This window comes from Tasmannia lanceolata, unplaced genomic scaffold, assembly GCF_043159265.1.
Source record: "Tasmannia lanceolata isolate RefF3 unplaced genomic scaffold, GAP_Taslan_0.1 ptg000019l, whole genome shotgun sequence".
In the NCBI taxonomy this organism is placed as follows: Eukaryota; Viridiplantae; Streptophyta; class Magnoliopsida; order Canellales; family Winteraceae; genus Tasmannia; species Tasmannia lanceolata.
Window position 1 is genome coordinate 16,719,254 of NW_027518696.1, and position 13,311 is coordinate 16,732,564.

A 13,311-nucleotide genomic window follows, 5' to 3' on the forward strand; every position below is an offset into this window, starting at 1 on the left:
GACACAGTCCACCAAAACTGCCATAACTTTCTACCCTCTTGTCCAATTTTCAAGCACAAATACTTGTTGGAAAGATCTGAAAGAGACCTACAACTTTGTAGTTTACCACTTTCCATAATTCTTTCATTTAGAAGCTCAACAATCAGGTTCAAAATGAGCCAGCAACATTAATAAGGGACTGCACCTTGGAACTCCACCAAAACCACCTAGGCATGACATGGCTACCATGTTGGCACTGCATCAATCACTAAAAAAAAAAAACTTAAACCATAACTGAATATTAACGACTTTGATAACTTCATCAAGTAATCGATCTCTGGCAATGGATCCTATCATTTTGATCAACATGTTTTTGTCGATTTTCCAATCCTGGAGTTGTAGTATAGAGTGATTTAGGCCATTCATTTATTCAAAGACAAAAAAATAATTGCTGAATTCACTGAATAGCAAAAAAAATCTCAAATTTTATTCCCTGTTTCAACTATAATTCAAAATTAAATAATTTTAACGATTTTCGAATTATCACAAATATTCCCACTTCAACCCGAATTTTCAAATTTTCAAATGAATTTGAAAAATAATTTATCCATTACTGAAATAATATTTGTAAATCTCTTAAATAGCTCAAAACTATTGGACAGTTAACCACACTCTATTTTCAAAACTCTTCCCAAACATTTCCCTACTTATCTAAATAATTTCCTTCCAAGATTGTTCCCAATTCCGAACTTTGTAACTATGCACCAAGAAAAAAGAAAGAAAGAACATACACCAAGTATTTTAAAATCTAATTACCATAAAATCATAATATACTTTCAGTAATGGATAAATACTGCTTTGGGGAAGGTGTTTTCTCAGTACAGAGACTAACAACGGGAACGCCATGTTGTGATCTACAATTGCACGAGGAAATCTGTCATTTTACTGTCCTTGTGCACTTATTGGAGGGGGAGGAGGCAGCATGAGTGGAACCTAAACACCATAAAAAAAATACTCCATGAAAGGTAAATTCTATGTACAGTAAGGCGATGTTTGGGAACCATAATTTTTTTTCATGGAATATTATCTTAGCAATTGTTGAGAGAGTGTAGGGAGAGTAGGAGAGGGAGAGAATCGAGAAAGCATGAGTGAGGATATGGTGCAAAGTTGCTGAAAAATATAGAACACAAAAACTCTATTTTGAAAAATAAGCAAGTGTTGTTGAATAGAGTTTTTATTTTCCTTATTTTGCAGCTACTTCTCACCCCCTCCTCACTCATGCCTCTCAATTCTCTCCCTCTCCCACCCTCCATGCCCCTCCCAACTACATGATAAATTAATATTCCATTGAAAAAATTTCATGGCAGCCAAACATGGCATGACAAGTATCATTGAAAATAATGTTGGCATCGTACTGCTTGAGTGGGAGGTTTCGAATTTCCTGTTGAAGAAGATCCCGATGTAGATTTTCTCCTCAACAGTTCTAGCACATTCAAGCAATGAAAAACATGTTTAGCTTTCTTGAACAAATGATTGGAACATGCAGAAATGGTAGAAAGTAGAGGTGAAACTTGGGCTGGGCCTAACCTCAATGGGTCCAAAGGTTTTAAACTGATTTTTTCTCGCGTTGGGTTGGCCTTCCCTCAAGTTGGGTTGGGTTAGAATTGGAGTAAGCCAACCACATTAATTACGGGTTGGATTACATTATAGGCGTATAGGCATTGGGCATCCGAACCTGAACATGATCTCATCCTCCTAATTTTATTGCAATTTTACCGCGACCCAACCGAGCTGAACCGAAATCCAATATCCATTTTTTTGGATTTCTTTTATGTTTTTGTCCCATAGCTTACTTGAACTCAACCCAACCCGATTTGGACAGTTGGGTTAGCTGGGTTGGGTTAGGGCTGCCGGATTTAAAGTTGGGGAGGGTTAGTGTTGACCATCTCAACCTGAGTTTCAGGTTAGGTCAATTTAAGGTTTGTAGAAGATAAAGTACAAGAAATAGAAGATAAGATTACATGAGATTCAGATAGAGTTTAGAAATCCAGTGTTGAGTACTTTATTCTATAAGGTTACGTAATCGTACCTCTGGTTGGGTTAGGGTTTGCCTCAAACCGACCCTACCCGGCCAAGGTTGCACTCCTAGCAGAAAGTAATATTTTAAGGTAGAATTTGTTAAAATATAAAAGATTATATAACGCCTTCTCCAACAGCTTAAGCTTTTGGAGTAATTGGTTGTTTGACATGGTATCAGGGCAAAGGGCAATTGCCCTGGGTTCAAAACACCTTGGTATTAAAAATCCAAATGTAATAGCCAACCCAAAAGAGAGGCCAGTGTGCCACCTATAGGCCAACCCAAAAAAGAGGGGTAACGTGTGAGGGGAAGTGTTAAGTATAAATGTTTAAATAACACCAACTCCAACGGCTTAAGCTTTTTTGAAACAATTTGTTCAGAAAATCTACCTTGAGACAGTTTTGTTGCTGTGAAGCTCACAGCATATCTAGGGAGAATGTGGCTTCTCATGTGGGTCTTCCAGACAAGGTAGCGCTTTGGATTCCTGAGATCATCAACGCCATTGTCGAAGCTTCCACTGCTGGGTCCAAATTGATCGGAACCTTCTGAGATTTGCTCCGTATATCCCAGAATAACATTGCAGAGAACCAAGTGAAATTCGTTGTCAACATCTGGTTCTGACTGAGATGCACTACAAAACAATTATAGATTATGTCTTTAGCTGAACAATTAGACATACAAAACACAATTCTTTTATCTATTTGCAAGTATTTTGGTGTATTCATTTAAGATTATATGATTGGACAATTACAAAGTTTTGAATCTTTCTACTTTTGAATTGGCATAAAACACCGGGAACATTACGTAAAATTTCATTTACAAAAGATCAAATATTGAAGTAAAAGGACTTGATAACACCAATGAAGTCAGAAAAAAGATTTTTAAACATAGAAAAAGGGGACTTTTAAGAGAAATACAAAGCTAAATACAATCACTATTGATTACTACCTAATTTGCAACTACGTGTGTCAAGCTTCAACACGGATACAAAGTGTCGGACAAGGCAACCCCCTAAAATCTAGAAATGGTGACACATCCATACACACATACATATAAAACTATTGATTACTACCATAATTTGCGACAATATAAATACGACATTCATTTAACCAACTAATAAATCATAGGATTAGTCAACTATAATCTAAAATGAATGTGAGATAATCAAATAACAACAAATTCATCAATTCAATATTGTCACGCCCTGACCCCACTGTGTAGATATTGTCCACTTCTGGGTCATAACCCGCCCCAGTTTTGTTTTCCAGCAGCACTAACCATGCCCGACCCACTCCGTGGGGCCCGCCCCATGGAGATGCCGAAAACTTTCTACATAGGGAGAGGAGAAATCCACATATATAGCCCACTAACTTTTCCTCCCTTTCTGATGTGGGATCTTTCAATCCACCCCATTAGGGTCTAACGTCCTCGCTGGCACACCGTATTGGATGGGAGGTCCCGCTCTGATACCATTATGTCACGCCCCGACCCCACTGTGTAGATATTGTCCGGTTCTGGGTCATAACCCGCCCCAGTTTTATTTTCCACTAGTAATAACCGTGCCCGACCCACTCCGTGGGGCCCGCCCCTTGGAGATGCTGAAAACGCTTCGACATAGGGAGAGAGGGAATCCACATATATAGCCCAATAACTTTTCCTCCCTTTCCAATGTGGGATCTTTCAAATATAATTCTCCTCAGTAACTTATGTGCAGTGAGAAAGGGAGACCAATAGGATACAATGAATATAATATTTGAATAAGAGTTTGTTTAGGATTTTATATTCATGGGAGGGGATATAACAACAAATATTAGTTAAAGAAGAGCTAAAAGAAGAGAATATAATAAAAGAAGAGTTCATAGTAAAAGAAGCAAAATATTCAATAATAAACTAGAATGCCACAATTCACATAGTACAAAAACATGTTGACACACCCATGTTAAGTCTGAAACTTATAGGAACACATTTAAAGTTTTCAAAGGAGTGTCGACATGTGTGTCGTGTCGGACACGTGTGGACATGTGTGTCAACAATAAATTCGAAGTGTCGGCTAAATCATAGAAAAAACCAATATAAGAAGGAAATTTGGAAGATATTAAGCAATATGTAAACCTTTATTATCTCATTATATTGAACTTCCTTTAAAATAGGAATCATGCCACCGCAACGAGAAAAACATCATATAGCAATGGAAAACTAACTGTTGATATCATTCCACCGTTAAAAAACACATTATGGAGACGGTTACAGAAAATCCGTTGCTAATAGCACACCATTGGTGATGGCTTTTTGTCATCTGATGCCAAAACAAAATTTATATTATAAATTATATTGAAGTGGATTAAGCCTAAGAAGGAGTTCAAACTGAACATGGATGGTGCCTTCATAGTCAATCCTGGTATATCAGGTGGAGGAAGAATTATAAGAAACCATAAATTATAAGATTTTGTTTGCTTTTTCTCACTTTTATGATAATGACAATAACTTGCAGGCAGAGACTACAAGTATGTTAGATGGGCTGAGGTACTATACAGTATTTGGCCTATCTAACATTTGGCTTGAAGGAGACAGTAAAACTTTGATTGATATACTCATTGACAAGAAGGATCCCCCATGGTCCATTAAATATTATTGCCAGGGACTTCAATCTTTGGTTTTAGAGTTGAGGCTGAAAGTATCAAATTAATTTAGAGAAGCTTACCAGACTGCTGACTCTTTAGCTGATTTTGCCAGTAAAAGAAAAGAGAATCATGCATACTAGCAGTGGAAGGACCTTCCTAGAAATGCTAGGGCCACCTTAAGATGTGACTCTTTTGGCCTTGTAGCTATTCGCTATAAGTAATTTCCCTTTTGTTTTGGCTTTGAGGTAAGGTGGTATTTCCATTTATACTTTTCTATTCTATCAATAAAATTTTGAGGTGCCCCCAGGTTCCTAGATAAATTCTGAAAAAAAATATGATAAATGAGAAATGAACTTTCTTGGAAAAAAATTGGTTGACAAGGGTTTTCTTCTTTCCTTGTTTTTAGAGAAAGTTTTATGCGAGAATTTTAAAATCTTCGTTAAAATTCTTAAGCAAATATTGGACTGTGCATTTTGAAGAGAAATATTTTCCCAAACATGCCCTTAGGCCTGTTTGGATAGCAGGAATTTTGTGGAAAAGTTTGGAAAGGAAATATTTCTAAAATTTCTTATTTGTTTTATACATGAAAAGATATAAGTTGAACCAATCCTATTCAATTTTTACATAGAGGGACTTTCTATTTATGATAATAGCCTTGTAAATTAACAATAATCACATTATTTCGCTCTAAATCATGAAAAGTAAAAAAAACAAAGAGAAAAACTTCTATCAACAATGATTTTCTTGCAATCCAAATAGGGTCATAGACGCCATATATTGTTACGAATATTTGTTCATTGTAGTGTACATAGCGACGTCTATTTGTCCTTTGGTGAAGGAATTTAATTGTCCGTCGCCAATGAGACCATTTCTTATAGTGGGCAAGATATATGTATTTTCATTCGATGGTCTGATCCAATTCTTTTATATCTAATAGGCTTCGTTATGGATGATGGACCATCTCTCAAGGAATCTCCCACATTAGAAGATCCTAACCCTCTATTATAGAATGAGGAGAATGCCAAAAAATGGATCGTTATGGAGAAATAATAATGAATATTTAAACATTTCCAATCACATTAAATTGAACTTACCATTAAAATATGAATCATGCCATGGCTGCATGTATTAGTATCTAAAGAATGATATTGAATGGGAAGTGGGATCCGCCATCGTTTTCACATGGTCCAAACCGTTCATCTAGGCTTTACTATGAATGGGCCTTGCCTCAGAAAATCAATAGAAATTGATCTATTCTATGGTCAAGACGTTTGGGCCCAGCATCTGAATAGTTTGGATCACCAAAATGTGGCCCCACACATATACTAAATTAAAAATCTGAAAATGATATATTCACCCCCTTTTCTACCCTGGGCCACACTTTCGAGCGTAAAAAAGTGTTGGTGGTCCCGGGAAGAAAGTGGGGAGAATATGTCACTTCCCCAAAGAAAGCTTCCTAATAAAATTAGGGTTTGGTTACCTTGCAACATGAGAATAGTCTTCATGATATAGATAGGCTCCAACTTTGGAAGAGGATCCATCATGCAATCTTCCATATTCCAGCTCTCCCAAACCATGCAAAATAAAATTCTCCACAGCTTGTGGCGATCCACCATACCATCCATAAGCAACATTGGCATCCCCACGAAGTAACTCAGTCAACCTCATATATCTCCGAAATTCCTGTAACCTTTCTATCCTCTTGGCCCCCTTATACAAGCAGCAATGGATAGCGGTCACCTTCGCCTTTTTATCCATTTCCCTCATCCCCTTCATAAATATATTCTTAATCTTCTTATAATCTACACTCTCCTCATTCAGCTTCATTCCTATTAAGTTGAAATCTAGCTTTACTATACACGCAACATCAACGGCTGGGATTACATCCTCTTCTTCTTGGGAGATACGAACCCGTTTATTGGAAGTTGGGGGCTGAGTTTCTCCTTTTTCTTCTGCAATTGGTTGATGAACACTACAGGGGAAGAAACATTTCCCGGAAACATCTATCCAAGCGATGGATCGTTCTGATCCAGATGTCAAATCAGTTTGTAGCATACGAAGGAAATCTATGAGGTAACGATGACTTTGGATTTCCAAAATGGTGGAAGGAAATCCTGAAACAAAAGCCGTCTTGAGTACTTGGAAGTTATCGTATGGGTAATCAGACCATTCTGAGTGTGAGTAGAACATGATTCGCGCTGGAGTGGCGCTTTTTTCAAAACGGTCTTTATTCTGAAATAGCGGAGAAAGAGAACTGCTTGGCTGCATTTTTTTCAGAGAGAGATAGAGAGAGAGAGAGAGAGAGAGAGAGAGAGAGAGAGAGAGAGAGAGAGATGCGGAGGAGGAGGAGGAGGCGGAGGAGGGATGGCAATGATGATGATGATGACGTAGGGCCAGATAGCGGAAGCTTTGATATCAAGAGGGTTGTGAAAAAAATGAAAAGGGACCTGATGATGATGATGACGACGTAGGGCCGGATAGCGGAAGCTTTGATATCAAGAGGGTTGTAAAAAAATTGAAAAGGCACGTGCGAAGGGTGTTGGAAACAGACGGGACACAAGGTTAATGGGCTGTTGAAATCAAGAAAGGGAGTTTTCAATATGATGAGAATGAAAGAACTGTTAATGGGTTAAAGAACAACAAATAGGTTGGATTTTGAGGTGTTAAAAGAATCGGTAACAAGGATATAACTTGAAGGAGGAATTGGTTAGGAAAGAGGGGATTTCTTGGGTAGTTAAATTATGGATGTTGAGTTGAAACAGAGGGGTTGACAATCGGTGATAATCAAAGGGCCGGGGTGACCGTGGATCTTCGTGATATGGCGAGAGGATGAAGAAGAAGAAGAAGTTGCAGGGAGAGGAGAGATGAGAGGAGTTGAATATGTTATTCTACGGCTTTTGGCTGCTCATGGCATGATACAGAGGCTTTTGGCTGCAAATGTGATTATATGGATGAATAGATTTCCAAACTGCACTCCTATGTTACCTAAATTACCATTCTACCATTTTTTTTCTTGAGGAAAAGTTGCCCTTGTTTCATTACTGAAATTTCCAAAATAGGCTCATTAAAAATAAGAATTTGACCACCATTTTGTTCTTTTATTTTAAGCTAATTAATTAAAAATGAGTTATTTACCCAACCCCACCTCTCTCTCTCTCTCTCTCTCTCTCTCTCTCTCTCTCTCTCTCTCTCTCGCTAGGTGCTTCAATGAGTAATTTTCATGCTTCTATTTCAAATGAAGTTGTGGCCAAATCGGTAAGTGCTGCTAGGGCCAACACACCTTGCTAGAGTTTGCCATTAACTGAAAAATTTGAAAAAACAATTGTAAGTTTTTATGTGCTACATGAGAAAAAAAAAAGTTCATGAATAATTCAAAACATTTCACATGTTTCATAATAATGCATCATAAAAAAAAACTCAAATTTTAATATATTCAAGAACGCTTCATTACGTTTAAAATTATTATTCCAAACTTTTCTACCTTGAAATTCTAATTTTTTCTGAACATTTTCCTCGCATATTTATTTCTTAATTTGAACTCTGTGACTATGCATACACCTAATAGCCTTGTATGTCGAGTAAGACCCTAGTAAATTTGCCTGAAAATAAGATGTGTTACTTGTGCACGAATGTTGGGCGTCTAAGTCTAGCCTTGTTCGATGAATTATAAAGGGTCTCATGGTAATTTAGGGGACGTTTTTAATATTTTGAAATATCTCGGAATGATCAGATTAACTTTATGTTACTGTTTGTCATAATTTTAAAATTTTCGAACCCGATTCGAACGATCTTTGAACTTTCGATCTGAGGTTAATTTTTCTCCAAATAGGATTAGGCTACACGTATGCGTCACCATTAGATATCAAGAGTAAATAGTTCACCCTTTTCTAAAACAAGTATAGTAAGATCAAAGATTAAAACAACAATGTATAGGATGTTATAATTGCCAAGGAGGATTATCGTTATTTAACGATCCTGGCAGTTAAAGATAAAAAAATGCAAATAGAAAAAAGAAATCAAATGAAAAAAAAAGATATAAACATCCAATAACATTTAATTTATCAAAATAGGTAAAATAATTGTTGTTATAATTTTTCAACATTCATATTTGGTTTTTAGCATTATTATCATAATACGTCACTAAATTCTTATTTTAGGTGTGGTGAACCTAGACGTAGGGCATATGAGTGCTCTAAGAAAAAGGCTGAAATAAACATTGTTGAAGATGAAGTTGTAGAAAATGAGAAAAAAAAAGAACCTATCTATGATGAAGAACTTGAAAATGAAGGAGAAGAAGAGTATTGTAATCCTGATTGTGATCTTGATAACCTTGTTATTCGTTGTGTGTTCTCTGTCCAAGAGGATGACAAGTGGATGAGACGTATTATTTTTCTAACATATTGCACATCATACGGGAAAAAATGTGTAGTGATGATTGATTCTAGAAGCTGTGAAAATATGGTGTCTAATGCCATGGTTGAATAGCCAAAACTCAAATGTGAGCACCACCTAGACCTTACAAAGTTTCATGGCTTAAACGGGAAGAGGAAGTCATGATTTCTAAGAGGTGTTGAATCAAGTTCTCAATTGGAAAATATGATGATGAGATTTTATTTGACGTCCTTCCTATGGATGCTTGTCATCTTCTTCTTGGAAAGCCGTGGTAATTTGATATATGTGTTCACCATTATGGGAAAAGAAACACCTACTCTCTTATTAATCATCGCTTGACGTATGTGCTTCACCCATTGAAAGACAAGCCTATTAAGGCGCAATGGGATAGTCAAATCAGTTTGCTATCCTACAAAAGCATTGAACAATGTTGCGAAGAAAAGAAGGTGGTCTATGCTTTGGTAGCTACGGGAGAAAGTCAAGAGTTTGAAAAAGAAATTTTAATAATTGTTTCTAACTTGTTAAATGAGTTCAAAGATTGTATTCATGATGAATTACCTCATGGCGTTCCACCCATGCGTGATATCCAATATCGGATTGACCTCATTCCAGGAAGTACACTCCCTAATTTGTTTCATTATCGAATGAGCCCAATAGAGCATGTTGTATTACAAAGGCAAGTTGAGGACATGTTGTAAAAAGGACTCGTAAGAGAGAGTCTTAGCCCTTGTGCCATTCCAACCATTCTTACTCCTAAAAAAGATGGGACGTGGAAGATGTGTATCGATAGTCGTGCTGTGAACATGAAAATTGTGAAGTATCGGTTTCCAATTCCTCATCTTGATGATATGATTGACATGCTTGGCAGTGCAAAATTATTTTCAAAGATTGATTTGCGAAGTGGTTATCACCAAATCTGAATTCAATCTCGTAATGAACAGAAGACAACATTTAAGACAAAAGTGGTCTCTTTGAATCACTTTTATTGACATTTGGATTGTCTAATGCACCAAGAACTTTCATGAGACTTATGACACAAGTCTTGAAGGAGCTTTTGGAAAGATTCTTCATTGTGTACTTTGATGGCATATTGATTTACAGCAAGGATGAAAAGTCTCACATTGATTTACTTTGATGGCATATTGATGTACATGCCATACTATATTCTTAGGCCATGTTTGACTGTAGGTTGCATCCAAATGGATACTGAAAAACTCCAAGCCACCATTGGTTGGCATTTATTCTATCGGTGGTTCATAAAAGGTTTTAGGAGCATAATCGCTCCTATGATAGATGTGTTAAAGCAAAAGGTGTTCCAATGGACCAAGGAGGCAGAAAAGAGCTTTGAATTCCTAAAATCAAAGCTTACAAAAGCACCCGTGTTGGATATACCCAATTTCCCTAAGACATTCCAAGTTGAATGGGATGCCTCACATGTTGGCATTGGTGTTTTCCTCACTCAAGAAGGAAGTCCGATAGCCTATTCCAGTGAGAAGCTGAGTGATGCCAAAAAGAAGTATTCTACTTATGATGTTGATATATATATATATATATATATATAGAGTGAGAGAGAGAGAGAGAGAGAGAGAGAAAACTGTTGGTGAGCTTAAGCGCACCAAACCTATGGTGCGCTTAACCTCCCCAATCACATGGGGGCCCACTTTGTTAGGTGATCCAAAGCATTCATTTTAAAGGCCTTATGATAGATAGGGGGTGTACCAAAAATCAGCTCAATAGGATCATCCTAACCCCTTCATTTGGGGAGGACAAAAATGGGCAGATTTGTGTCTGTCCATTTTTGTCCTCCACAAATGGAGGGGTTAGGATGATCCTATGGAGCTGATTTTTGGTACACCCCCTATCCATGTAAGGGACTTTAAAATGAATGCTTTGGATCACCTAACAAAGTGGGCCCCCATGTGATTGGGGCGCTTAAGCTCACCATAAGTTTGGTGAGCTTAAGCGCACCAACAGTTTCCACATATATATATATATATATATATATATATATATATATATATATATATATATAGAGAGAGAGAGAGAGAGAGAGAGAGACTATAGTTCAAGTATTACGGTATTGGCGTCATTATCTTATCAATAAGGACTTTGTTCTCTATTCAGATCATCAAGCACTCAAGTTTTTCAATGCAAAAAAAGTTGGATCCTCCCCATGTGAGTTGGGTGTCCTACTTGCAAGAATTCACATTTGTCCTTCATCACAAAGCTGGTACAGCCAACAAGGTAGCAGATGCTCTCAACAGAAATTATAGTTTAGTCACTCCTCTTTCTTATGAGATTAGGTTTTGATCTCTTGCTGAAATATTATTCTATGGATCCATTCTTTTCCAAAGTGTTGCAAGATATCAAGAAAGAACATGCAATGACTATAGCGTGATTAATGGCTACCTCTTCAAAGTAATTCAGCTATGTCTACCTACATGTTCATTACTACTGCATTATCACTGAGTTACATCGTGGTGGACTTGGTGGGCATTTATGGCGAGACAAGACAGAGTCTCTTGTAAAGGAGCCATACTTTTGGCCTACATTGAAGAGTGATGCTCGCTTTGTACAAAGGTGCCTTATTTGCGAACGAGAGTGTGAGTCTATTTTTGTCAAAATGTGGGTTTATATCAGCCCCTACCTATACCTGAATGTCCATGGGAAGATCTCTCTATGGACTTCATTCTTGGCCTACCTAGGACTTAACGTGAGTGTGACTCCATTTTTGTTATTGTTAATCGATTTTCTAAGATGGCCCATTTTGCGCCATTCAAGAACTCCACAGATGCATCTCACATAGCGAATCTATTTTTTCGAGAGATTGTTTGCTTGTACTGAGTTCCAAGATCAATTACATCGGATAGAGATGTGCGATTTGTAAGTCGCTTTTAGCATACTCTATGGAGACTCATGGGAGCTCGTCTACAATTCTCAAGTGCGTATCATCCACAAACTGATGGACAAACAGAGGTTGTCAATGGATCTGTTGGGAATCTCTTGCGAAGCTTGGTGGTAGAAAATCCAAAAAAATGGAAACTTGTACTACAACAAGCCGAGTTCGCCATTTGAGGTTGTGTATGGTCGAAATCCTCGTCATGTTTTGGACTTTTTACCTTTGCCATGTCCAAATTATACAAGCATGGAAGAAGAAGAGTTTGCTGAGCATATACAAGCAATGCACAAGCAAGTTCAACAAAATTTGCAAAACGTCACACAATACTACAGAGCAAAAGCTGATGCACATAGATAGCATGTTAAGTTTAAAGAAGGAGATCTTGTTATGGTGTATCTTCGCAAGGAAAGGTTTCTAACGGGGACTTATAACAAGTTGGATGAATTCTATGAATCCGTTAATCGTCACATTAAATGGGTGTATCTCTTCAAGGAGTCCCTTGGTTTTCCAATGAGACCTTTGGGTTGCTATTTGAACTCTATAAATAGAGCCCCTGGAGGTGGTTCGGTCATGTGATCCTTGCACTGGAGTTGGGCCGAATAACACTTTAAGGTGGGTGTTTAAGGACGTACGGCAATATCGCAATCAAGATCGTTATTAATCCATCCTCCATTCAAGTCAGTATAATTTTATATTTTTGCACAGTTTTTCATTAGTAGATCCATTGTTTTCAACCGCTTGCTCCAACACTTGTTTGTGGACAACAATACCAAAACAATCATGAAAGAAGGGGGGTTAGAAGAATTATTACATGGGCAAAGATGAAACTTAAGCTGGATGATAAGTTTCTACTCTTGGACTATTCTTAATCTCTTTAGAAAAACTTCCATCAATTGTGCCAATGAAATGATCAATCCGTGGCTAATTATACAGAACAATTTTATAAATTATTGAGTCGTATTGATCTGAATAAAAATGATGACCAGCTTGTGGGACAATAATTGAGTGGACTGAAATATAGTACTTATGGAGAGCTTGTGATGCATTCTCTTCACAGTCTCGAAGAGGCGTATCAAATGGCTCTTAAGGCCGAAGAAAAGTTCAGGTGAAATTCTTTCAAGAGGGGTGAATCCTCTAAGATAACGAAACAAAAGACTTTTTCACAAGCTAAGAAAAATTCTTCACACGCTTCTAAGCATCTAAACTCACGTGACGGGCGAGGAAAGGAGCGTAACATGGTTGTTACGTCACTAAATTCTTATTTTAGGTGTGGTAAACCTAGACATAGGGCATATGAGTGCTCTAAGAAAAAGGCTGAAATAAACATTGTTGAAGATGAAGTT

At 37.3% G+C, this 13,311-nt stretch overlaps 1 protein-coding gene across 1 annotated transcript; it reads right to left on the reverse strand.

The window, feature by feature from the left end:
• Nucleotides 1-916: 916 nt before the first annotated feature.
• Nucleotides 917-6,945, reverse strand: LOC143852369 (putative inactive poly [ADP-ribose] polymerase SRO3). The gene is made up of 3 exons (XM_077361752.1): nt 6,158-6,945; nt 2,446-2,687; nt 917-972 (listed from the first exon to the last, which is right to left on the reverse strand). Exons 1-3 carry the CDS (start codon nt 6,943-6,945, stop codon nt 917-919), a joined length of 1,086 nt encoding a protein of 361 aa, XP_077217867.1.
• Nucleotides 6,946-13,311: the final 6,366 nt, after the last annotated feature.

What these genes read in the sequence shown, in the direction of transcription:
- LOC143852369 (XM_077361752.1), bottom strand. Translation starts at nt 6,945, where the DNA reads ATGCAGCCAAGCAGTTCTCTTTCTCCGCTATTTCAGAATAAAGACCGT. An exon ending in GACTATTCTCATGTTGCAAG is followed by an intron (nt 2,688 to 6,157) that starts GTAACCAAACCC and finishes ATTGTTTTGTAG; the next exon opens with TGCATCTCAGTCAGAACCAG. An exon ending in AGCAACAAAACTGTCTCAAG is followed by an intron (nt 973 to 2,445) that starts GTAGATTTTCTG and finishes TATGGTGTTTAG; the next exon opens with GTTCCACTCATGCTGCCTCC.